Source organism: Penicillium brevicompactum (assembly GCF_028827555.1).
Source record: "Penicillium brevicompactum strain IBT 35665 chromosome Unknown utg000003l_segment0_segment0, whole genome shotgun sequence".
Classification (NCBI taxonomy): Eukaryota; Fungi; Ascomycota; class Eurotiomycetes; order Eurotiales; family Aspergillaceae; genus Penicillium; species Penicillium brevicompactum.
Genome location: NW_026623206.1, coordinates 4,466,469 through 4,492,843, shown reverse-complemented (window position 1 = coordinate 4,492,843; position 26,375 = coordinate 4,466,469). Strand labels below are relative to the sequence as shown.

Sequence of the window (26,375 nt, the reverse complement as noted above, 5' to 3'; positions counted from 1 at the left end):
TGTTGAGATAAGTGATTGTCTGATTGACTTCTGATTGACTTAAGGAGTTATCTTTAACAGGGGCGGGATGTCTCATATATATCTGTTCCTAATCCCTGCCATCAGGTTCAGCCACCGTGATACTCAACACTCCCACTCGATGGCAACCACCACCAAGAGTGCCAGCGACCATCCATCACGGTTGGGACGGGCCCCAGTAAAACCTTCAAAAAACCTTTCAAAGGAAAAGGAAGGAAAGGGTACCCGAACGGCCTCTGCCCGAGATCTGGAAGCGGCGAGGTGTCATTCAATGCCAAGCCCTCTGCGAAACCATTCAAATCGTTCTCGCGCAAGAGGCTTCGTGAACCCATCAGCAATTTGCTCGGTAGTTGGAATGTATTTCAGCTCCACTGTTCCAAGGTCTTGAACCTCTCCTTGCCACTTGCGTTGGATTTCCATATGCTTCGTGCGGGAATGGTATTGCGGGTTCGAGGACAGGGCGATGGCTCCTTGGTTGTCACCAAAAATGATCGTGGCGGTTTTTCCTTGTCTCATGTTTAACTCATTGAGAAGTCTTCTCAACCAGATTGCTTCCTTGGTTGCTTGTGTCTGGCCTAAGAATTCAGCTTCACAGGTCGAGAGGGCAACGACGCTTTGGCGCTTCGACTGCCAACTGATTGCTCCACTCCCGATATTGAAAAGGTATCCAGCTGTTGAACGTCTAGTGTCGCGACATCCACCCCAGTCTGCGTCTGTAAAGCCTTTCAGCATCTGGGGATGACCCTTGTACGTGAGCCTGAGGCATTTTGTGCCGTTGAGATATCGCAGGATGCGTCGAGCTAGTTTCATGTGTTGTGGTCCAGGATTTGCTAGATACCTGCTCGCCATGGAGACAGCATATGCGACATCCCCCTGGTTCCAAGCATAATATACATCAGAGATCCGACAATGCGTTGGTAGGTGGTTCTTTGATCTGGAGGGCATCTGTATTCTGGACTATTCTCTGGAAGTGGCGAGGTTTCTATCGGCGTGCTGATGGGAGCGCTGTTGCTGATTTCGAACTGATGAGCGATCTTGTCAATATATGCTTCTTGACTTAGGTACAGTGTCCTGTTTTGACGGTCCCGCTGGGCGCACATCCCGAGGTAGTAGCTACACGGTCCGAGATCTGTCATTTGAAAACGGTTTCTGAGGCTCCGCTTGATCTTCTTTATTTCTGCAATGCTCGGTCCTACGATCAGGAGGTCATCGACGTACACCGCGATGTACATATTGCTCCGGACGAAGACCCCAAGATCAGAGCTAATTGGCTCGAAACCAAGATTCCGTAGGAAATTTGTAAGGGTCTGATACCAGATCCGAGGAGCTTGTTTTAGGCCATAGAGTGCTTTTCGAAGCTTGCAGACCCTTGATGTGCCGTCGGTCATGTGGTGAGGTTGTTCGACGTAGATCTCATGATCTATGTAGCCGTACAGGAACGCCGTTTTGACATCCATTTGCTCGATCTCTAAATCTAGGGCCGCCGCGATTGCGAATAGAGCTTTATAGCTCATTGGCTTGACGACCGAGGCAAAGGTTTCGTCATAGTCAATACCCTCTTCTTGTGTAAAGCCTCTCACTACCCATCGGCTCTTGTGACGGATGACTTCGCCATGCGGTCCTCGTTTGAGTTTGAAGACCCATTTTCCACTGAGGATCCGCCGATCTTTGGGAGGGTCAACAAGCTCCCACGTTTTGTTTTGGTTGAGCGAGTTCACTTCTTCAAGCATTGCTCTTTCCCATTGGAGCCAGCTTGCGTCGTTCTTGGCTTGATGCAGAGTCTTTGGCTCAAAAGGTTCTGTTTCCTTTGCAGCTACTGTTAAGAATGTTGGGATGACGTTCTCTTCAGGTATATTCATTAACGCAAGCTCTTCTTCGCTGTCACTAGATGTGTTTAGTGTGACGTGCGGAGCGCGAATTCTGAGTTCAGGGTGGTGCGCCAGTGCTTCTTGTCGCACTTCATGAACTGGGCGGTCAATTTGGAGTTCTGGAGATCGTTGCCATTCTCCTGAAACTAGACCTTGTTGAGCGTCGTCTTGTTGCTGGTCGCCGCCGGGTGGTGAGTCATTCCTCTGGATGATGTCTTGTAAATCACCTACAAATGATCCAAAGGTATCATCACTCCGTGTAGGCGACAAGGTCCTGTCTCCCTGTACAGCAACAGATGGCTGCGAGTCATCGTCACTCGATTGAGACGACGCTGGTGTCTGCGAGTCCTCGTCACTCGACTGGGTTAGCACTCGCGAGTTATCGTTACTCGATCGAGGCAGTATGTGCGAGATATCGTTCCTCGACTTAGGTAGGGCTCGCTCTGGTGGTGCCATCGACAACTGGCGCCCAGAGGCGGGCACGGACGCTTGCCGTATGCCTACCGACGGTTGATTTATTAGTCCCACCGTCTTACTCCCCCCTGCGGCAGCAGCCGTTGCCCCAGGTGAGCCGTCTCGTCTGGCTCCCACATCTTCTATAGTCTGTGTGGAAGGAGCTGTAAGGACTTCGTGAAATTCAGCGTTTGGGGTCCCAACGATTCTTCCGTCTTCCAGCAGGATACGGTAGTTGGTATCTCCCTCATAGCCTAGTAGAATGCATGGCCTGGTTCTTGGCTCTGTGAGCTTCTTCCTCTGCTTGGGTGGGATCAAGTATTCCCCTTTGGATCCGATCACTCTGAGTCGTGATAGGTCCGGCTTGTCGCCGTACCAGGCTTGATACGGAGTCATGTTGAGCTTTGATGACGGCGACCGGTTGGAGAGGAAGGCTGCGGTTCGAGCAATTTCCGGCCAGAATTTAGGTGGTAGTCTCGCATGTGCTAGCGTAGGTCCAACCCGATCATAAATTGTCTTATGGGCTCTCTCGGCAACCCCATTCTGCTGGTGTTGATCAACCCCTGTGACCTCGGCATGGATTGCCCGTGAGAACAGTATGAACTTCATCTCTTCTCCCACTTGCTCAGGGATTCGGTCGAGGCGTATTCGTCTGCACTTCCGTTCAGGGCGTTCGTTATGATCGAGGAAGAAACGTAGTGACTCTATGACAAATTCTTGTCGTCGTGGTATAGTGATAATCTCTATCCACCCCGTGAAGTCGTCGACGACGGTGAGCCAATAGCGACTGCCGTCAAGGCCCTCGTCAAATGGTCCTGCGACATCAATATGGAGAAGTTCCATTGCATGTTCCCCTCGTCTGCTTCGTCTCGAGCGTTTGTGGGGCTTTTCAATCATTCGTCCCTGGAGGCATGGGTTGCATGGTTGACGTGGTTCCATGTCCCGGATGCCGAAGGCCTGCTTCTTAAGCCGATGTAGGTTCGCATCGCTCAGGTGAGCCAGCCGATTATGCCAAAGAGCCATTTGTGGACCGACATGGTAAGAGGGAAAGGTGAGATTCGTCCATAGATCAAGTGCGTAGACTCCATGATATTGGCTGGCAGTGTATAGGTTCTTTGCGTTTGACTTGTTGCGAATACTAGCACTTTGGCTTGAGAATTCGACTTTTGCTCCTCGTTTGAGAAGCTGGAGCACCGATATGAGGTTTGCATGTGCCGATGGGACGTAGAGGACATTGTCAAGCACAAGCCATTTCCTTCTGCCTCGTACATTGCACAGAACATTGGCTGTCCCCACTCCCGAGGGAGTCGTGGAGGTATCGACGCTTCTCAGTGGTGGTCCATGGTACTTGTCCATCTTTACAAATCTCGAGGCGTTATTGCAGACGTGCTGAGCACATCCACTATCGACGATCCATGCGTCACGGATCGATAGGGTTTTTGTAGCCATCAATGTGGGGATGTGGTCGAATAGGGCGAAGTTGCCTTCAACGTCCTTTCCAAATGCTTTATTAACATCTTCTCCGGAGACCTTTGTCGCCATGAAGGTGGGCTTCTTTGGATCCCTTGGGCCACCGACATCATCATCTTCGTCATCCGAGGTGGGCCGCCGCTTCAACGGCTTGCGTGCGCCTGTATGTGAATTGCCTGGTTTTGACTTGTGACTCTTTCCGTGTTTCTTTTGATCCATCGGTCTGGGGTTCTTGCTGAAGCACTCAGAGTCCACATGATATGGTTTCCGGCAGAGGGAGCAATATGGGACGTTATCGATCTCGATTCGACATGTCGTTCCGTCGGATGACGGTATGACTTTCTTGTCACCTGGCCCTCGGATTATAGCGAGAGCAGGAAGCGCTTGCGCCTCTGTTGGTTGTTTGCTCAATTGCCCCTTCCTATGTTCTTCCTCAATTGCCTTGTTCTCGATATAGTCGAGTATGACTTCTGGATTTGTGTAAAGCGCCAGCGACGAAGGTGCCGAAGGTACGAAAGAAGATTCAGTTCCTCGTCTGTCCAAGAGTGTCTGCTTTGCCGTTTAGTGCTTCTCCTTGGAGGTTGAGATGACCCTTTTTGAGGTCGAGACGGTAACCGCGAGGAAGCAGTTCTTGAGCTCGCTGCAGAAGGCGACATTGTTTCATATGCTCTTATACTTAATATTGTTGCGATAATTTTGCGTCGAGGGCCAATGAATTAGGGGTTTCAACTCCCTTCCGTCAAAGTGTCGTTTCACTTGACGAATCACAGGGGGCGTCACTGTGATATCTTGCGACGATGTGATAGTGATAGTGATAGTGATAGTGCGATAGTGTGATAGTGACAGTGATGGTGTGATGTCTGTGATTATCTAGTGGAGGAAAGTCCATCCACTTCATCTCATCCAGAGGGTTTGAACTCTTGATTTCGTTACCCCTTCGCCATGTTCCTGAATCCATATGGTCAGATCTTGGGGTTGATGAAGTTTTCACTTAATGGGGAAGCTTAGCTGTAGATGGCAGTCAAAGAGTTGTCTGTTTGAATTCTGTTGCCGAGCTGGGCGCCTAAGGGTTGCGCCACTCGGGCTCATAACCTGTTGAGATAAGTGATTGTCTGATTGACTTCTGATTGACTTAAGGAGTTATCTTTAACAGGGGCGGGATGTCTCATATATATCTGTTCCTAATCCCTGCCATCAGGTTCAGCCACCGTGTACGAATATTCGTACGAATATACGGACTCTGGCCAAGACTATGGTGGGTCCGAGAACGGGCCTATAGGAGGGTGTATATCACGTGGAGTATCTTACCAGTCTTGGTACTATAAGCAAATTTTTCTTTGCCAGCATTTTCCGACAGCGTCAGACATGATGGAAGATGAATGCATCAAATTCATCATCAATTATTAGCATTGGAGGTAAAACTGGGCTGTATTTTTTTCACGTGATCAAAACTACGAATATTCGTAACGAATAAAAAAACTATTCGCATTCGCATTCGTAGTGATGAAAGCCTGCGAATGCGAATGCGAATTGCGAATATTCGTAGCGAATACGAATATATTCGTTTTTCGTGCCGACCCCTAGGTACAAGTTATGGATTGGTTCTCGGGTACATCTTAAAGTGGTTTTATTGGGGTCGCCTCACGTGATGGTCACACTGAGCTTACTGGAGGGGTTACCCCCCTCTGCAACTGTCTCACGGGACTCAAGTCATCTCTGTCGGTAGCTTGTCATCTCTCAAGCAGTCGAGACTCATTCTGTGTCCTTTTTCTACGACAACTCACTAATAAGCCTTGAATATATCACTCTCCCCGACCATGACGTTCAGCCAGTCCAGAAGTGTCACGCCTGCCCCACTTGACTCCGCATGGCCCCCAGCCCACAATTGGGAAACTATGGGCGCGCCAGACCGTGCCAACTGGCTAGGACAGATACAGAGAGACTCGAATCTTCCGGAGCCACGGGCCATGCTGAGATCCATCAGATCATCTGTTGCTGACCCGGTCATATCTTGCGGCTGGGACTGAGCGCATTGAATGTCATCCACGGTGCATGACCGTACATCGCCGTCGAGAAACTTTGAGATCTCGCCCGGTCGGCAGCGAGGCTATTTGAGGTACTGATTCACTGCCCGTTCATCGTCAACCTCCTACGCTATCAGCCAGGTGACCTCGGTTCCATTCTCGCCCATATCCTGACCTACGGCGTCCAGATTGGCTATAGAGGCGAGAAGCACTTTTGTCTCTCGCATCTCCCTCCTTCCAGCGGAACGATTCCAGTTATATCGAATGCTGGCTCCTCTTTGGTCTTGCAACAGCCCCATTTCTTTTTAACCTCTTCGTTGAAGCCCTCCACTGGGTATTTCAGTGCCTTCTTCCTGCATTCCAAATCAACCATTACTTAGATGACTTCATCGCTATTACTCAGTCTCCCTCAATTTCCCACCCTGTCGGTCTTTTGGTCTACAACAGAGTCACCGACTACCTACTTTTGCCACGCAGCACCACAAAGGATGATCAAGGGCCCTGTGTTACGATTCTAGGCATTCAGATGTAATCCATCACCATAGAGGCTGGCCTGCCTCCAGAAATCTTGTCCGCGTCACATTGGACGCCGCAGCTGCTCTCAGCGCATCGAGTGTTTCCCTCAAACAATTAGAGACTCTCACAGGCTTATTAGCCCTATGCTCAGGAGTTGTCTGGCTAGGAAGAACAAGGCTACAGTCTCTTTACACCTTTCAAGCCGCTTTCCCACATGGAAGAGGCGCGCGCCGCCGTATGCCTTACGAGGTACGTGACGATTAGGAATTGTGGAGGGACTCATTGTCTCTTTTCAACGGCGAACTATTAATTGACCCCTGCCGCCGCTCTATCACGCCCCTCTACATAGTTGCCTCCAACACATGCCAGCGGCACTTCTTCTCATCCAAGTCTATATCAGTCTGCTGGCTGGCCCAATTTCACCTCCTTCATCCAAGCAATCCTGCCTCACTGGTTCTTGCTCAAGACGCACACGCGCACATCAATACCACCGAAGTAGACGCCTTTCTACAAGGCTTCCTACTCTTCAGCCACCGTTGGCTTCAACATACTCTTTTTATCCAAACGGATAGCTCCACAGCCTACACAGGACTGAGTAAACAGGTGACCCGTCACAGCCAAACTATACACGTTCATGATCCCTCTTGACTGGGTGAGGTCACCAATAATCAGAATATCTCCCGCAGCCAAGGAGCTTTTAGCTGCTCATGCACTGTTTACTGTACCTATTTGATAGAAGTCTTCGATACTTCACGTTGAAGAGGCATTCACCGCTTTCCAGTTGTGACCTAATTTCGCTACCTTTTTCAATCCGCATATTGCGCATGACACTTATAAGTGCCGATGGTCACCACACCGGTCAAGGCATCGCTAGCGATTAGACTTGCTCAAAATATGAATGTTCGACGGGTCTCAAGTTTAAAGCCCCATTGGCCTTTCTCACCGTACCCTGTAGATGGATATTGCGTTGGTATTTGGATCAATCGTGGACCACGATAACTTGACTAATGGAGGAAAGTACTATAACGCAGACAGCGTAAACTTATATAAAACCTTGCCTTCCTTGTGGCTTGCTTCATCGTAGACACTATAAGCCAACCCTTTCGGAACAATGGAGAATACACCGTTTTCCCCCTTCCATTGGCGACGTCGGTGACCGGCCACGGTTATCTTTGGCAGCTAGAGAGTCGAACAACAGTAGGATTTAAAGTCAGATAATTATTGTATATTATTTCAGACAATAGTCACCACTCCAAACCACGTGCATTTACCAAACCCCAGGCGGGCCCAAGTCTGACGTAGAGCTGTTACGAATAGTTTTTGTAGTGGATTTCGAATGCGAATAATTTGCTCGCAAATATATCTGCAAATACTCGGCGTCGTTCTCTTCGATTTAGGTATGTATGTGAATGTATATACTGCTCTCCCCTCATATCAGTCCTCGTCTCCAACATTACTTGAATCCCGCATCACTTGAATGCGCGTTGACACTATCAAAATGCCGACCGATAACAGACAGGCGGGGTCTGCCTTGGGCTGTAGTCTTTGCAAGATCCAGCTGCTCACCTTTTGCCTCTTTTGACTAGCTCAAATGGGTCCGCTATATCAAGTGATCTGTGAAGCCAGGATATCTACACTAAAGCTCATCGCGGGGAGTTTGGGGAGAATTGCTTTCAGTATCTTCGATATTCAACTCATATAGGAGGAGACCTCTTTCCATTTCTACGGCCTAGGACTAGTGCAGAGTAGTATGTACCAAAATTATCCATGAAGGTGTAGTATTTTATATATTCCTTGAGACTCCCGTCAGTATTGCTTATATCATCTTAATGTAGAGTAGGCTTGAGTAGCTTGTAATCGCCGCCTGAAGCGATATCTTTGACTATGCAGAGAACAGAGTTTATTGCATCACGAAGCTTGAATGAGCCAAAGAATTGTATGTACGAGGGGCACCTCAATACATGATTCTACACCTTATAGATCTGATCTTTGGCTAGGAAAAGAAATCTATGATTTCAGATGAGAAAGTGTAGTCGCCCTTTGGTGATTCAATGTTGAGTCGCTCAAAGATGAGGTGGTCAGAAATATGAGCTTGTCATCGCGGATTAAATATTTACCACAAAACCTCAATTAAAGAGTGCGGGTCATGAAGGACTCAATCGTCAGCCAACGTTTCTTGATCGATCCAGCATCCCTTGTTCTCAAAACCTCTCCTACTCGTCTCTCGCCGACTATCCAAGCCAAATGTGTCGCTGCAAATAGTTGGGGTAAAAAGGAGACATGGGTTTCAACAGGCCTCAATTAAAAAGATGTGTCCCTCAACGCGTTCTACCATGCAGAGAACTTGCGCAACAGAAGGAGCCGAGACAACTATAAATACGTCTAAGTCACTTGATAAGTCCCCTCCCATTGGCCCAGTACTGAATGTTTTACTGTATTGACATTTATAAATTACTTCGTGGACCAGCAAGTCAGACAGTTCCTGTGAGAGACTTGATTTCAAATGCACTGCTATTCAAATCAGCCGATCAGAGATACAATTTTCGGGCCAGCAGTCAAAGTGTCTACGCAAGGATGTCTCCGCTATAGCAGCCACTGAGCTGATCTACTGTACAGACTATGTGTGTATATTCAAGAGAATGCGCGAAGACCTCTGTCGCAGGTATGTGATTCTTAACCTGATCTGTCTGAATTCTACTCATCCTGAGGAGGATGCGATATCAATAGAACCAAGGACATTTTACAGCTCTTTGCCCCGTCTTCTTCTCAGATCCACAGAACGTTTGAACGATGAGATGCATCCCGGATCCAAAGGGAATTAATGGCAGTGAAGCCTAATTGACATTACACCACGGCCCGAAGAATACAGTATCCCTGTTAGTACTGTAAACAAAGCCATGGCTCAAAATATTGTAATTTAAGGTATGAATCGACTTGTTATTCGGAGGTATACATGAGCCTATATACAGCAATGAGGCAAGTTGAGAGAAAATCAACTCTGTCGTCTGTATAGACGCCTAGGAGTAAATTCTGACGATGCGGCCTGGTTTCCGGATCTGCACCAGCTTTATATCACAACAAGTAGCACCTTTGCCGGCCGGGTGGGTGCATCATGCTAGTACTGACTGCCAGGCACCTGAGATGTCGTGCTTCTTGCAGTCTTTCTGGACTGAATCTTACACATTGGCCAACTCTGGCGGTGGCCGCTCTGGTAAAGATGCCAACACTCTCCTCGAAAGTTTTCACGCCTTTGATCCTGAGGCCGGCTGCGACGACACGACCCTCCAGCCTTGCTCAGTCTGAGCATTGGCGAATCACAAGCTTTGAGCCGACTCTTTGCGAGATGTGTACACTGTCAACTCGGGAATCGCAGCAAGTAAGGCGGTCTCGGTTGGTCGTTACTCTGAGGACTCTCAATAACATGGTGACCCTTGGTATCTATGCCTCTGCAACTGAGCAACTCAACGATGCTATCTACACTTGGGATCATGTTGGCTCTTTGACTATCAGTTTGGTTTCATTGAAATTATTCAAAGAATTGTAGCAGTTCTTCTGCCGCTACCGGTACCTACTCCGCATCCAGCACTACATACTTCTCCATTGTCAGCGCGGTCAACACTTACAATGATGACTACTACAGCATTGTGATATGTTCTTTGGAGGTCACAATCAACCGCGATAATATTTTCTGTTTAGGAAACCTACTTTGTGACCAACGGATCTTTGTCCGAGCGATTCTGCTCGATTGGACATCTACTGCACTTACCATATATACGTTCAACAATTGCATTCAACTTTCGTTCGATTACTCTGGATCCGTCTCATAGTGTAACTTTGTCTTGTTTATTTCGACACTGTACTGCTCTTCCCAATTCAGGTCATGGTGTTAGACTTTTAACTTCTCAAGGTTTGGACAATTTGGATTATAAGATAAGGTAGAAGATAAAAAGACTTGACCCATCAAAAGGCAAGCTTGGTGCCGAGAATGAGCCAGGTGTCCGGGTACATCAGGGAGGATGCCGAAGTGATAAAGACGGGACGAAGAGATTTTTGAGTATTATGACCCTAAATAAGGAGCAAAATCTCAAATATAATGTCTTGAATCTGAATGCACTATATACAGTATATGATCCTCTGCCCTACTTGAGACTGAGTCTGTAATCCAAATACTCGTAGAATTTGGCCAAAATTGCATAACTTTTGAATGTCACGGGCTGTCCCATATTTGGGCTTTTGGGCCGCCCATCGTGGGCTCTAGGCGCGCCCACGACCCTTTTGGCCCACCCATGGGCCCCAGACTAGAGCCCAAAGCCCGGCCATGGGCTGTGCCGAGGTCTAATTACGACTGTACAATTCTTGTCCCGAGTGAGTCCGTCACGCCTATACCGTCTTCGGAAATGCCCGGTGCGCCCTAACACGGCCTTATTGGAGCGACAGTCGGAGAGTGCCAACCAGAGTACAATATGGCATGAATGGTGCTGCGCTGCCGAAGTGAATTGTAAGTGATCTATTCGGTGAGTTGATAATGAGCACGAAGTTCTGCGAAGTGTTGAGATTCTCAATGAGTCAAATCAATGAGCACGAGGAGCAAGTGGCGGGTGATCTTATACTTCTTTTCTGGAATATTGAAGTTGGTGAGCGTTAACCAAATATTTACCGGACATACGGCAGCACTAAGAAATAGAAGCGCCGAGCGACTGACAGGGCCTGAAGGCTTGATATGGCCATGCTGTTTCGTCCAGGACGCGTTGGTCCCCAATCACATCGGCGAACCACCGGAAGATCCAGGCAATAGAAACGATTCGGTCTACACGGTACTTCTAGCCGACCTATTTGGGGGCAGTCGATGGCTCTTTCTAAACCTATAGGCAATTTTATTGGGCCAACTGAGACGCGAACTTTGAAAAAGAATAATCTATAAGAAGCCTTTTCATTCACTGGGTGGCATCTTGGTCAAGTGGAACTACGCATTATTTTATTCTTATGCCTGAAAGATAGCCCAGATACATTTCACTCTTGCATTCGCCGTAGGATAGCTCGCAAGTCTGGGCGCTTGACTGGCTTGACAAGAAAAGTGTCGATGCCAGAACCAAATGCCTCCTTCTGAGCATTAGCATTATCGAGTCCAGTCAAAGCGGCGATGACTATGGGGGCCAACGTTTGTTGTACCAAATCGGTCATCTTGGCCCGATGCTCCTTCTCTAGGCAACGTATTTGCCTGGAGGCTTCAAAGCCATCCATAACTGGCATTGAGATGTCTAGTTCATCAGCACCAGCAGGAGGGATGGAGAGAAAAGAAAAGGTCGAAGCTTGAACATACCAATGATGACAACCCGGAATTTGCCAGGATGGGATTTATAGATGTCGACTGCCTCGGCCCCATTCTGAGCTGTCATGTAATGATAATTATCCTTCTTTGTGTAGGCACAAAGTAATTGGAGGTTCAGGTCATTATCATCCACTAGTAAGACGAGTGGTGCGGAGGTCTCTGGTTCCGCCTCTACCTCCGAATATGAAGTCGGCTGGGCGGAACTCTGTGAGTCGGCTTTCAGGTTCTCCTTGTAAGATGGGAGTCGATAACTCCGAAGTTCTGGACTGCGCATTGTCTCCGTCGTCGGCCGCTTACCGATCTTCATCCTGTCTTTAGGTGCATCACTAGCCGCAATGTCTACTGGGAGATGGGAGGATTCAGGCATTTCTACCCAGCGAGTCGGTTCACCGGCATCGGGCCGACCAAATTGTTGATCGACCTGTCGTTTTATGCAAATATTCAATGCCCGAGCCATTTTCCGGGGTCCGCACGGCTGGCTTATAAACTCGAAGAGCGGTGTTTCGCCCCGGCTCTTGGCTGCGACGAACATTCTGTGTGCTTCCTCGGGGGACTGGCAGATTACCACAACCGGTGAGCTGTGACCATCTCCGTTGATGAGGTCTGGACTGAGGCCGAACAGGTTTCTTCCCTCAACATGCTCAGAGTCCAAATCTGTCTGCACAGCTAAGTAAAAGTCAAAGAAGACGCGCTCGCCCTCCAGGGAAGACACATTGGTCACCTCCAATTCAAACCAATCTCGGCACAACCGCTCTAAGGACGAGTACAAGGCCGTGTCTCGTTGAGACCGGAGGGATGACCCGAACCCTAGGAGACCAATTGTCTTTCCCTGGGTACATTTCCGCGGGGGACCAAACATAGATCCCGACGACGAGGTATCTGATGGATCAGATGACGGGTAGAGCGGTGTCCGGATCGAGATCTGAGTGCCAACTCCCTGGGTTGATTCAATTTCGATCGAGCCGCCGAGGAATCCAACAGCTTGGCGAACGATGCTCAATCCTAGTCCGCTCCCAGACGCAAGTGAATCCTCTTGCTTAAACGGAGTGAAAAGGTCGCCTTGCAAATATTCGGCCCCGATACCTTTCCCAGTGTCCTTCACCGTAAGAGTGACCTCAAATTCCTGTACTTGCTCCGTTGGCAATTCACTGTCAGGACTTGTGTCACCTTGGGATGACTTCAACCCGAGGTAAATATAACCTGAGGGTGTGTACTTGAGCGCATTACCGAAAACATTCATCAGGATGCGACGCCAAGCACCAGCATGTGTGTTGAAGTCCCATTCTGTATCTGGCTGGATGTCGAAAATGATCGTGACCTGACTGGCCCGAGGGCCAACTTGATCGGACGGACTCGCTGGGCCATCCAACCGTGAGGAAGAATCAGTCAAGGCTGGAGGCGCCGCCTGGGGATGATGGTAAAAACTGTATCCGGCGAAAACACATTCTGTGACCTCCTCAAGCACCGCGTCCAGCTTGACGTGGGAAAATGAACTCTTTTCACCACGGTTTTTACTCTGCACGCGACCTCCCTCTGTCGAAGTGGCGGATAAGCTCGATTGATTTTCTCCCGACGTTCCACTTAAGCGAGACTGTTTCTTTTGATACTGGTCGATGAAAGTCAGATCAAGCAGACTGTTGATGGTATCTAGGAGTGTGCGACCACAAGACTCGATTGTATGGACCATGCCATGCTGTAGAGCATTCATGGCAGTGTCACTCAGAATGTCTGCCGTGCCCAGTATTCCATGCAGTGGGTTCCGGAGCTCGTGCGTGATGCTGCTCACAAGATTGGTTTTGGCCTTATCAGCGAACTCCACGTCGAGTCGACGGATTTCGGCCATGATACTATTGGCAAAAAAGCCGAGATGTACACGAGCTCATTCTCGGTGGTGAAGATGTGCTCCGGGTCGTTCGTCCACACCAGTATTCCGGCATACGATCGATTTTTGTCAGAGTCCCAGATGGGTAGAAGCAGGATACTTCTGGCACCACCGAATATTTTGATCAGATTACTAGCGTCTTGTTGGAATGTTGGCTTACGTCGCCGCTTGCTGAGGGGGCGTTGGTCTTTGGTGCGAGGCCCCCCAGAAGACGGAGCGTGATCGGGCTCGGACGGATTCCGCGAAAGATCGCTATCTTCGGAAACCATTCCATTGGCATTGTAAGTGAAAATCTTACCGTGGGGGTATCGCCGGATCATCGAGCTGAACAGAGGCTCTGGAACCACAACTGCCTGGCCGGCCCTCGCCTGGTCGTTGATGCTAGAAACCCTAGAGCTCGAAAAGCCCATGCACTCAGACACAAGAGTACTGTCAGCCCTGCTCTTCTGGTCACCCTTGGTAAACTTGCGTTTGGAAGATGCAGAATCGGTACTTTCGTCGCTACTCGATGTTGAAGCTTTTGAGCTGGGACCAGAAACCCTCCGGCTAGTCTGTTTGATGAGACTCCCAAAACGTTCGCTATTCGTGTCGAGGAACATGACTCCCTCGGCTCCAATCGACTCCCTGATGAGGTTCGCCGCGCGCGAGAAAACATGTTTGATGCCAGTCGGAAGAGAGTCATCCTGTAGGCTTTCACCCGCGAGGACGCTTCGAACAGACCCATCCGCTTTGTTGACTTCTACGCGCGGCTCCTGTCCGCGTCCGGTATCTTTGCTGTCGCTATTCGATACGGGTTCGGAATCCTTGATAGGAACCTTAGGCGGCTGGCGGATTGCAAGGTTCTTCTCGATCTTTTCCTTGGAGACCTGTTGCAGAGCTTGTTGCTTAATATTCAACTGACCCTCGGTGGGCTCCCCAGACTGCTCCGAGGCGGCATACTGCGCATTGGCTTCCGGCCATGAGTCGCGAAGGGTCGACCTGCCCTCAACGAAACTCCCCAGTCCGGCGATCATCCGTTTTGCCTGGCGACCTTTCTGAGTGGAGTGATCCATGGCCAAGTGCTCCATAATCGCTGCAGCCATATCCTTCATAAATTGCAGATCATGTTGATCCGGGCCCGACATCCTTGGTTCAAGGTCCATCACACTGTAGGCACCAATCGTGAACCCTTTGGGGCTCACGATAGGCACTGCAGCATAGAAGCGCACATCAGACAGCGCGCGCAGCACTTGACGAGACCTGAAACTTTCGTTCTGTGTCACATCCAAGACAACTAACGAACTATATCCGACGACCTCGTCGGCTTCTGAATTTAAACACTCGACTTGCTGACAAAGTCCCCTCTCTTTGGGGAACACACAGCATCCTAGCCGCAGCCGGTCGTGTTCGTCGCGGACACTCCCACCGATCAGTCCCAAGGTCCGGGTTGCCTCCACGACAACGTGTTGGTGGGTTTTATCGAATAGAGAAACCAGGGCTCGTCGGGTGCCTAGACGTATGGCGCCTAGCTGAGCGAAGGAGGTCAAGGCCGAATCCTGCGACGGTTGCGAGATGAATGTATTCTCGCTTGCATGGTCGAAGGGGGCATATTGCGATGCGGAAAGTTCGCGCGGAACATATCTGCCCCAACGCCATGTCAGTTGTTCATCTGTATTACCTGTGGAGCACGAGAAGGCACGACCCACGATGCAGAAAGCCTTACTTGTAGAATTCCCGTTCTTGGGCTAATCTGTAGTGTGACTGGACCGCAGCACCTCCTAGCGTAGCCATGATGAGAATCCAGCGGGTGGTAATTTGCAGAAGTTCATCTTTACGGAGGGGGTTAGAAATGATATCAAATCCAGTTACTCACTCGGCCGGTTTCTAGAAACTGGGATGAATTCCAAGGCAGCGTCCAATGGGAGTCTCTACAGCCCCACTGTTGCTCTTCCGGCGGATTGGCGTTTTCCATGATGTCACGCACCTCCCACCAATCCCAAACCTACAAGCACAAAATAGCGAAGTCCACAGATATCCAGTAAGTATTAAATCCTTTACAGTAGCGATCGGAATTGGCTATACCACTACGCTCTTTCTATTTGATTGCCCGAAAACATACCCGATAGACACTAATCCATTTTGAAGCACCGCTCTGAAATGTCGTCAAAATTGTGGCGGTTTTGGCTAGAGTCAGGACAAAAACACGAAGATTCTCCACAATTCAAAACATGTATTTTACATGTAACGTATTCGGTAAGCCAGTGGCGCACCCAACCCAACTTATTAAATTTCAATACATCTCTTTCAACCAAAACGCCATTAAATTAATTCAACTAACCAGTTGGTCTATCTGGACATGTCTCTCTTCTCTGCCCTGGTGGCCTACATATTCCACTTGCTCGCTGGCCCTGGGCACGTGGCTGTAAACCCACGGAAACCTGTTCACGATAGGTATTGATACGCGCTACTTGGGCCTCAAATGGGTTTGAACGTAGCTCGCGAACCTCCTGGACCGAGAGATCTCCTCCGTGGGCTATCTGCCTAGTCGACCGAGTCGAATTGAGTGATAGGTTTGAAGGTTGACGGAAAAAACATAGCTGAATCATCAATTATTAATCGATTTTATCCTGAGGTAAGGCGTCGAAAGATTATGCCCATGCGGGTTCATGCGGGTCGATGAGGGTTACGTACCTTCCATCGACCCTTCCCAACCCCCAGGGTTGGTTGAGGTGTGAAAGTCCGCACCTGCACCTCTTAAGGTGCGGTGCAGGTTCTGAGATTCCGCACCGCGGGGAGGTGCAAAGCCAGGTCTAACTATAGTAGTATCGTCCAGTCACACGCAACGGTCGCGGGCTATTTTCCGAAGTCAAAGAGTTCTGGTTTTCTCGTTTATCCTTTCTCAGTAAAACAAGAATCCTCTTCCAGCCACGGCTTTTGTTATCTAGTGTGATTGTTATGTTACTCGCCTCTGTCGAATGTCGACGCTCCCGATAAGCTAATATGGGCCTTCTAAACACTCTGATTGTGGTTGTATTTCTTGTCGGAAATATGTTGTATCTGCATGTGGATTTCTGAGCAAACACCCAGAATATCTTACGATATCAATTTCAGACACATCACATAACGAAGTCCGGTTGCGCGGGCGACCCTACCAAACCTTGAAAACCCTTCTTTTTAAAAACCACTATTTAGAACAATAAAAAAAGAAATAATTTTGTAGGGCATTTAGAGTATCTATGACCTTTAACCCACAGCCAGAAGAACATTTGATCTGTCGCCGAGCCAAGGGCATAGAAGGTAGAGCAGGTTCCGTAGTCTTCTGCTGTCCCTTTGATCCCTTTCTCTCCCAGCCAGTAGCCTGCTGTCAACGAGAAGAAGGCATTACCGTGAGTATGCTCTAAGATTTGTTCCATAGGATCACCCTTACCATGCAAGGAAGCCAGAATGATCCACATTTAGAAAGCCTTCTAAATGACCACCAACAGCTCGATGAGATATAGAATCAGGTCCGACAGTTCTAACATAATGCCGATCAGGAGCGAACGCTCCATATAGCACTCTCAATTTAACCGACGGGGCTCCATAGCATTGGAACAAGAATCCGACTTTGCATAGTCTGGATAAGTGGTACAGTCTTGTGCACTGTCTCGGCCCAGCCCTCAACGTCCCACGATTGGTTACGGCGGATCTTGCGTTCTTCCAGATTGGCAAACTGCCAGAGGTGGTGCACCGTGTTTAAGTCACCAATCTGCACAAGCCATGCGCCCACGCCCTCCATAACCTCACGACGTGCTGTAAGACCACGACGCCACTGCGTTTCCCATTCCAGGAGTTTGCCCGGATGTAGTGTGTACGATCGAAGCTCAAACAGTCCACCGAGACGGCGGGGCGGCGTCGTAGGCCAAAATGAGAACTCTTCCATCAATGATGTTTTTTTGCTCTTAATAAGACTCTTGAGTTTGCGATTGAAGCAACGGAACTCTGGGTGCTCCGAGATATTGTGAAGGGAAGCGTGGTAGCCTTCGTACCGTTGGTATTCCCAGATGTGGACTGTTCACAGGAGAATTGGTCAGACCACACGCCCAATTTCATCAGGTGGATTCGAACTTACTAAATGTGTCATTGTCACCCACTTGCGTCCGCCAGCTGCCCACCAGATTAACGCGGTTCTCCTTGGTACCCGCCATGTAGGGGTACCACTGGCCCACCAAATCAACATAATCATCGACCTTGTCGGGCTTGACGTCGTGCATGACAATGGAATGGACATATTTACCGCGCGCCAGGACCTCTGAAAAGGATCGCGCCATATTCTTTTCGAAATTTTGGCCTTGCTTGGTGCCGTATATGAGCGAGGACAATGGTCCGCTTTTGGAGACGGCTTCACGATTCTGGTCTTCACCTAAAGCCGGTACATAGAGAATAAGCTCAGTAAATTCTAGATTCGCATCCTAGCAGCCTCAAAAGCAGGTCGGATACCGCCATGACTGTTCGCATTACTCACTCGCAGAGTAGTGGGAGCATGATCATGGAAAGAAAGTAGGAATAGAGGCAAAATAATTGGTTGACTAACTCTTTTGCTGTTCATTTCTCAAACAAGTATGCTTGAGCTTCGCGCGAAACTCATTCTGTCGTCTGAGGAACTCTCCAGTGGACTCGACTGTGACATCTCTGATAGAGGGGCAACGATAGGCAACGGCTGACGAGCTGAAGGATCGCAACAGCGAGGTCGCTGGGTGGACGGTGCGTATACCCAACATCATGGCTTGTGAAACGTACAGCTAGAAATAATAAGAATATGGTCTTGCAAGCTGGAGGGCTTTGAAGGCTAACAAGAAGTTAGCAAGGGGGAATGACCAAGTCTGGCATCGGATCAAAAGGACGCAGAGAATGTGAAGGGGAAGGAAGTGAGAAAAGTGGCTGGACTAGGTAAATGAATAGGGCTGAGGGGAACCTAAGAGCGTAGGTTGAGAGAGACGGATGTGATGGTGGCGAAGGCACGCGATGATCCGTGGAATGAGTAGCGATCAAATCGTACGAAAATGTACCAGTAATCATTGCAGAGACTACATGCAGGGAATACACTAAGAATGGTTAATACCTGCTAATTATATTATGGATTTGACAGGGTTAGAACCAGAATGAACATCGAGTTGGGCAGCAAATGAGGAACCTCGAAGTTGTGCGGTTAACAGCTTCCTCCAATTACTTTGCGGCTTCTGATGACAGCATTTAAAAAGGAAAGGTGCTTCGTCGTAGAAAAAAATTGATACCATGTCAATGGTCATGTCGATTTCAAAAGCACTACTGCGAATTGCAACCAAGATTGCGTGGATGATGCGGAGAGAAATCATGGTTGTTTCCCAGACTCTAAACGGTCTGGGCGACCCACCTGCCTTAAGCGGCGAAGACATTCTAGACAGGCAAATGACGAATTTATTCAAAGTTTATTATTGATTACCCTCGTACCCCCGTGTGCCCGTGTGGGCAATGAGCGCCTCCGGTAAGCCATCCGGCCTATCTAATACGCCACAGCCGAGCCCCCTTCAGGTCTCCATAGATATAGATATAGCGCCGCGGCTACGAGAACCGCATCATATTTGTCAAGAAAGGGATCTAGACAATTAATATAGCGGATACTAAAACGAATACTGCAATCGCGGAGCTGTACTAGTCATTCAAAAAAAAATAAAAACATCGCTCATCATGCTTGCGCTCGAGGCCCCAGTTTCAGCCTGCGCAAAAGGCTTGGAAGCCCTCCATGCGGTCCATTTTATAAAACGCCTAACAAAAAGGGTTTAACTGACCCAATGATACTCACTACGATTAAAAAGACATCAACTGCGACCGAAGCAAGATTCTACTTTGAAGGCCAACTCAAGTGTCTTTTGACCACTGCGTTCGGCCACCCCTGGATGGCTGATCCAGCCATTTGTTTCTGGGTAACTTTCAAAACCTCTGCCGATCAGTATATTGAACCAAATAAAACACCAAAGTCCCTCAAATCCTTGGTACACTACGTAATGGTCAACTTTGACAACAAATTTTCACATTGCCGAGCTTTTGCGAGGATGGAGTTGTCCGCGGCCTTTGGGCGGGGTATGGGTCGTCCATTGAGACAGCATATCCAGAACCATGGTCTATCAGAAAAACAAGAGACTATTGAATAGTTATGACTCTTTGAACCATGTCAAGTAAAATCTATGATGCAATAGCACTAACTTAAACAAAATACAAATTTGAATAAGGACGCAGTCCTACTTGACAATATTACCAGCTTTAATTTCGTTGTTCCTTCTCGCAGGAATGCCCTCGACGTCTATGCCATGTTTAAATTGCGATAGACCTATATCCCAAGACTCTTTCTGCTCTGATATATGCCGCTATTTTTTGATGCACCAATCTCTAGCCACGTCGGCGCCAGCAACCACCAATGGATACGGTATTTCTTTAAGCGCAAGTTCATACACTCTGTTTAAGGAGTCGACTCGTGGCAGACAATTATCCCGGAAAGGATTATCGTCAAGCACGATGGAATGGTGCATTACGAGTGAAGATTCCCCATTGAGGAATACGCTGAGAGAGTGTGGAACTACTCTCCGAACTTATGAGAATTCGTTTGATCAATTACGACTCATGAAAAGAAAATCACTTCAATGAATGACTATTCTGAAATTTTCAATAATTGATGTGAGTACTAAAACCACTCCAAGTTTAAGCAAAGATTTGCTTAGGCGGAAACATGATGACTTATGATGACTTGAGACAGATATATCTTCAGTAACAAAGGAAGAGTTCAATTGAAGAATAACACGTTACAAATCTAACTGTTTGGCTTCTGCTCCAAGCGCTCTATTGTGGAATTTCTACCTAATGGCGTGAGATAATTCCCCAGAGATTATACCGGAGCTACGAAATTGGGTAGTTTTCTGAATATATTTAGAAGTTTGCACATTTTATAACACTTTGTGTCTATTGTTGCAACAGCTCGCACAACCTGGACACCGCTTGACAATCATGTGAAGTGCTGAGCGTCATGCTGGATCAATATTTTTGATGACCCAGCTCTATTAGTTTGGATTCAACTTCAAAGCGTCCCAGTGAACACATTTCTGTTATAGTAGCCCAACAAATGCGCGTTGGTCAGACCCTAACATAGTCCTGCCCGACGTGAATGCTGATGTGGGGAACAGGTACCCGAGGATGGTGTGGTAGGCCTCGGCTTTGCGACGCGACTATTGACGGAAGCACTCAAATACTTAGACCTCCACTTCAAGGCGCGCGTCGATATCACTCTCGGCAAATTTTACGATGGGGCCGTACGTAAGTATCACTTGCATGCTCCAGTATGGAAAGCCAGAATAAGCGGGTCCATAGGCGAAAGTAAGACTAAGACTAAGACTAAGACTAAGAGAACTAGAGAACTAGAGAACTAGGATTGTTCCGAACCACCTCCAAAGATTGTACACCCGGTAGTGGGTTTATCAGACCAGACTTCGTTGTGCCTCGACTACGAGCAGCAGAGTCGTTGGATTTGCTCCGTCGATTTCAGGACCAGTGAAATGCAATCCTCATTAATCCTCAGGAGTCTCTCCACCCTTTCGAATCAAGTCCTCATATGCCTTCGTCTTGCCCAGGTGCATTCCACCGGAGTTATGCTGAGCACTAAAGTAAACCGGCATCATTACCTTAGCACATCACTATAGCAGTTTCAACCTTCATCATTACTGACGCTTTAGGGCCAGCAGTAACACTGGTCAAGTCTCTTTGTTTGTGGGACCGGTCATTGCCAACACCTTGATCAAGAACAGCGTGAGCGTGTCCTTTTACCTCATCTGGCACGTTTGGGTTGTCTGGTCCACTGCCATTGTAAATTCTGGCATTAGCTTTGATCATCGACTCTCGGCGTGAGTTGCCAGGTAGCCCACTCACGTTTTATGGCCGCTAACAGGATCAAGATCCTCTTTGGTGTTAGACATGTTAAAGGGTTGATGGCGAAACCTATTCGGCAATTTATTTCTCTTATGCCAAGTAATAATACCGTGAGTATCAACTGGGTGCGAACCATTTTTATAGATTCTGACCTGCATTGTAGAAGCAGCGTGTCATGCTCGTCATGCCTCCGTCATATTTAAGCTTCAGGCGTATTACGTACTCTCCAAGGCCACCACCGAATAACTTGACGGCATTGGTGGATTTACTAGAAAGTAATCTCCAATGATAGTTCAATCGAGGATGAGCGATGCCACAAGCTGTGCAGTTTTGATCATGCGGTGTGAGAAGGATTGGGTGTCTGGTCTTTTGGGACGGGGAAAACGTCGGGCCGAGATCTGGGCTTACAGCGTGCACAAAAAACCAACATTAATCAGCAGGGTTATGAATGCTGTCGGAACGTGGTCGTTACAGTACGGACTAGCACGGGCATAGCCAATTGAGTACTTGAGAGTGTATTTTCTATATACTATAGAAAGTGCAGGATAAATAGGGGATGAGCTTAGTAAGGTCGTTGAGAGCCTTACGATCATCAGGCAGAGGGGTTGCTGAATATTCCTCGGGCGCACTAGTAAAATGGCGACCCTCTTTTGTTGACAAATGCCAATACCGTCGTTGTGTGCATAGAAATGGGTGTCGGATTGACGGATACTGGTATGTGCTAGTATTGAGGTGTCCCATTGAGATGCCTTCATTGTTCTATCTGGATCTTGCTGTTGAAGTGTTATCAGATCTCAGGAGTCGTTCCTAGCGTGTTACAACGCTGGTATGCCGAGCGTACCCCGTTTACCATACAGAGACAAAGAGGGAATGGGTACTTGATGAATAACCCTGTTCTTAGTGGTAAAATACCACCCCTCAGTTCGACAATGGGCTTGGTAGGGCTTTAGTAACCATCACTCAACTTCACCGCCTGGCCATATACCACACTACACATCAACACCTCGTCCATACTATCGTCCACGCTCATCAACGCTCATCAACGCTCATCAACGCTCATCAACGCTCATCAACGCTCATCAACGCTCATCAACGCTCATCAACGCTCATCAACGCTCATCAACGCTCATCAACGCTCATCAACGCTCATCAACGCTCATCAACGCTCATCAACGCTCATCAACGCTCATCAACGACCATCAACGACCATCAACGACCATCCAAATACTCCCCATTTTGTTCGCTCCACGCCCTGATGGCAGATCCATTCTATTGCGGCGGGAAGACTAGTCGGCCGCAAACCATTAAGACAGGAGGGTTGGGAATACGGCACTCGATAACGAAGGTGAATCATGAAGTTACGATTCTGATATTGGTTTGCTTCTATCTAGGGCTCATTTTATTTCTCCAATGACGATCATTCGAAATACAAAATACAATATCAAGATGGTGCGCAGGTCTTTGCTTCTTCGAGTACTCTTGATACTCGAATACTGGTCCCTAGCACCACGAAGAGGTGCCTGCACGGGCTAGAGGGGCTTTTCGTCGCAGATGTCCCTGCGAGGTGCTTTTTTGTCGCAGGACCTAGTCTGCGGAGAACTTGGTAATGCAGCGGTCTCCTGCAGAGAACTTGTTAACGCAGCGGTCTCCTGCGGGTCTCATTTGTCATCACAGCGTCCCCCTGCGGAGTTCACTTAGTAACGCAGCGCCCCCCCTGCGAGGATTATTGTTGACACAGACCTATCCTGCGAGACACAGTTGATAACGCAGAGCCCGTCCTGCGAGGCACACTTGATGACGCAGAGCCCGTCCTGCGAAGCACACTTGATGACGTAGAGCCCGTCCTGCGAAGCACCTTCTTACACTCGCGGGGCTCATGGCAACGAGGGAGCACATGTCTTACATCGCGGGGCTCGGGGTAGCGACAGCCGTGGCCATGGAGACGCTCAAGCCCGTAAGCAAGAGGGACACCATGACACATCGGAGTGTGAGGACCGAAGTCCTGATTTTTTGGGCTGGGAATTCGGCTCCTTTTATAGTTTTTCGGCTACGTCTCGACTAAGAAACCACTTGCGCAGTTGGTAGCGAGAATCACTGTCTCGTTATTGTCGTTGAAAACATTTGAACAACGTTGAAATGGTGTTAGGAGACCTTGTGGCCTACAGACTCAAGGTTCAACCTGGATTCATTGCTTTCACAACCTGCGTTGAGTGTGGTTAACCACTTCACCAACTCTTGAAAAGACAGTGATACCCCAAGAAAATGATTCTCACATCATTGAAATTGCAATTAAATCGCTCAACGCGGTGGCAGACTACTCTGCCCGTTTTGACCATGGTCACTAGCCATGGTCACCGTCTGTTTCATGAGGGTTGAAGTGCTTCAACAGGTGCCGCAATAATGGATTGGACAATGTGGCAGACAGTCAAATTCGATTGTACCGGATGTTGGCCATAGGACGTGCCTCCCATTGATCCAATTACAGTCCTCTTTGTCTAATTCTACCCTCGCACTACTCGAATGGTACTTTTGTATGTCGCTCGCAACCAGCTGATATTGCCTCTACTAATACTTCTGCTACCTGTCCGTACGGACACTACGAACATACTCCCAAGTCTAGGTATTGGTTGTTTTCCTTTAACAGAGAAGCAAAAGTCTATACCTTGTTGGCTAGAATATAAACCCGAGTCCAGTTTCCATGATAGTGAAGTGAGTTATTTCAGCTACCATGGCTCACGAGCTAGATTCTCGTGATCGCCACCCCCTCGCCAGATTGCAACGCTGCTATCACACCGATGAGACCCTAGATACAAACAGCACCCAACGGACCAATCAAACACCGGGCGTGACTTTAGACAGACGCAGGTACGGTTCAGCGATGCAGATCCCAGGGACGACCCACGGGATAGCAGATCACGGAGGTTCTATTTGTGGCCCGCAGAAGAAACCGGAAGGATCTGCAAGGGTCCAGACACGATCCACAACCTAGTCTTGACGGGCCGTCAGAGTACAGATGGAACAGGTCTTTGTTGCTTGGGCAGTCGGTTGGGGCAGATGAGGTATTTAGAATATCGCAAACTTTTCTCAACGAGGTCCGATCCGCGGTTTAGTTGCCCTCGCAAGACAGACTGGTCCTTCGTACAGGGGGAAGCTGCTGCTATCTTTATCTAATCTATAGAACGTTCTAGAAGCTATGTCTTTTGTCTTGTATAAACCTTCCTCGTGCAAACTATACTCTCTTTAAGCCTGACCCATCCTCTCCATCTGCCAAATCCCATCGCTAATTTGATATCTCTAGCAGATGGCTTGTAGAAAATATGCCAACTACGGACAAGCCACATGAGCTTACGTAAAAAATGTCTCCGGTTTTTGGACTAGAACAGAGACATCGATTGGCTCCCGAACAAGGGTCGGCATTGTGGGCCGGCACTCCTACGGCCCTTAACTTTATTTCAATCACCTTGCGCATCTTGATCATGACGCTGAATGTAGGAGATCTTCCTGATAAAGTATTGTGTCTTGCAATATCATATACATGATCCGACCGAGAAGTTGGTGATTCTGCCCTAGATCTCTTTAGAGCTCCAGGGCTTAATTACAAGCAACCTAAAAGCGAGTGGAGCAGAGGCTTGTAGATAAGCTTTCCTCGAGGATCATTAATGACAACCGCATTCTCTCACCGAGCGACCTTTCCCATGGTTCATCGAAATTTTATTTCAGGACTCTGCGATTGATCGACGACCCCAGCCAACTTCTACAGTCTGTGGGATAACTTTAGTCAATCCATGACCTTGTGACCCCCTCGCTATTGTTTTGATTCCAAGGATGCTTGGATATATTGCGAACTATCTGAATTCATAAAATAAATCCTCCGTCCCTAGCAACACCTAACAACCTTCATTCATTGAGATAATTAGGATCGTTGCTCGGAGATCACGATGTAGCGCGCATGCCATCAAACCACTGGTAGCATGAACGTTCTGCTCAGCGTTATCTCAGCTTTATCGCTGCACAGACACGATGCACATAGTCCCAAATCTGCGATAACGGTCGTATTTCTTTATGTCGCGGATGGCTGAGTAGTGGCCTCGCGCCGCCTGATATGAACGATCAGTTTGTAACCAATAGTGGATAAAGGTCGATTCATACCTAGTCTCGAGCCCTTCTCCTCGGTTGACTCAATGCCATCGGTATGGATAGGGTCGGCGGTTAGAATTGTGTGAAACCATATTGCAGTGTTACTTTGGCCAGGACCTTTGTTTGGAAGCGGTTCCAATAAAGCTCTTCCGCCCACCGATCGACGAGCGGCTCCTGCCTGGCTTCTATTCTCTGAAAACTTAGGCAGTTTGGCACCAGTACCACGTTGCTTGCGCAGAATATGATATTTTTTACCTCGTAGAGACTCAACGCTTCGGCGCATCTGATGTTGTTCATAATATGCGTCGGAGCGGGCTTTCCACGGCAACGCCCGGTGTGCATCGAGCCAGGAAAGAATGTTTCCCTCCTCCCATTCCGACCAGGCTATTTCGCTGCGAGGAGACATAGTGCTCGCATGAACTAGCAGCAGTCAGAGATACCTTTTTAGGCAATGGCACGATTTGAATTTCGTGCGGATGGGAAAGGTGAGCTTAAACCCCCTTCAGGTCCCAGTGAAAAGCTAAGATACTACCGTTGGTTGGTTCATCAGAAACTTTCAAAAGCGCAACAATATGACCCATGGACCCTTTTGGCGTATCAATTCAGCGAGTCTGAGCTGTTAACCATCGACGCCGTATTTCAGACTCTCTCGGAGCCCCAGCGTTCGAACATATCCCTGTCTACAGTAGCGAGGAAACTTCAATTTCGTGCTTCTAAAGACTGCTCTTGGGTGTAGCTACTGCGCGCTGAAATGAAAACAGCAGTAA

At 48.4% G+C, this 26,375-nt stretch overlaps 3 protein-coding genes across 3 annotated transcripts; all 3 read right to left on the bottom strand.

Moving 5' to 3' along the window:
- Positions 1-11,359: 11,359 nt before the first annotated feature.
- N7506_005449 (hybrid sensor histidine kinase/response regulator) lies at positions 11,360-15,330 on the bottom strand (the record flags this gene model as incomplete). Its single annotated transcript, XM_056954743.1, has 4 exons — positions 11,360-11,607; positions 11,670-13,525; positions 13,618-15,180; positions 15,263-15,330. 4 exons carry the CDS (start codon positions 15,328-15,330, stop codon positions 11,360-11,362), a joined length of 3,735 nt encoding a protein of 1,244 aa, XP_056813632.1.
- Positions 15,331-17,104: 1,774 nt separating this feature from the next.
- On the bottom strand, positions 17,105-18,299 carry N7506_005448 (NIPSNAP family protein; the record flags this gene model as incomplete). Its single annotated transcript, XM_056954742.1, has 3 exons — positions 17,105-17,589; positions 17,651-17,977; positions 18,113-18,299. The coding sequence occupies 3 exons, from the start codon at positions 18,297-18,299 to the stop codon at positions 17,105-17,107; spliced, it is 999 nt and encodes a 332-aa protein (XP_056813631.1).
- Positions 18,300-21,113: 2,814 nt separating this feature from the next.
- Positions 21,114-21,518, bottom strand: N7506_005447 (uncharacterized protein; the record flags this gene model as incomplete). Its single annotated transcript, XM_056954741.1, has 3 exons — positions 21,114-21,204; positions 21,272-21,400; positions 21,472-21,518. 3 exons carry the CDS (start codon positions 21,516-21,518, stop codon positions 21,114-21,116), a joined length of 267 nt encoding a protein of 88 aa, XP_056813630.1.
- Between the last annotated feature and the right edge of the window lie 4,857 nt (positions 21,519-26,375).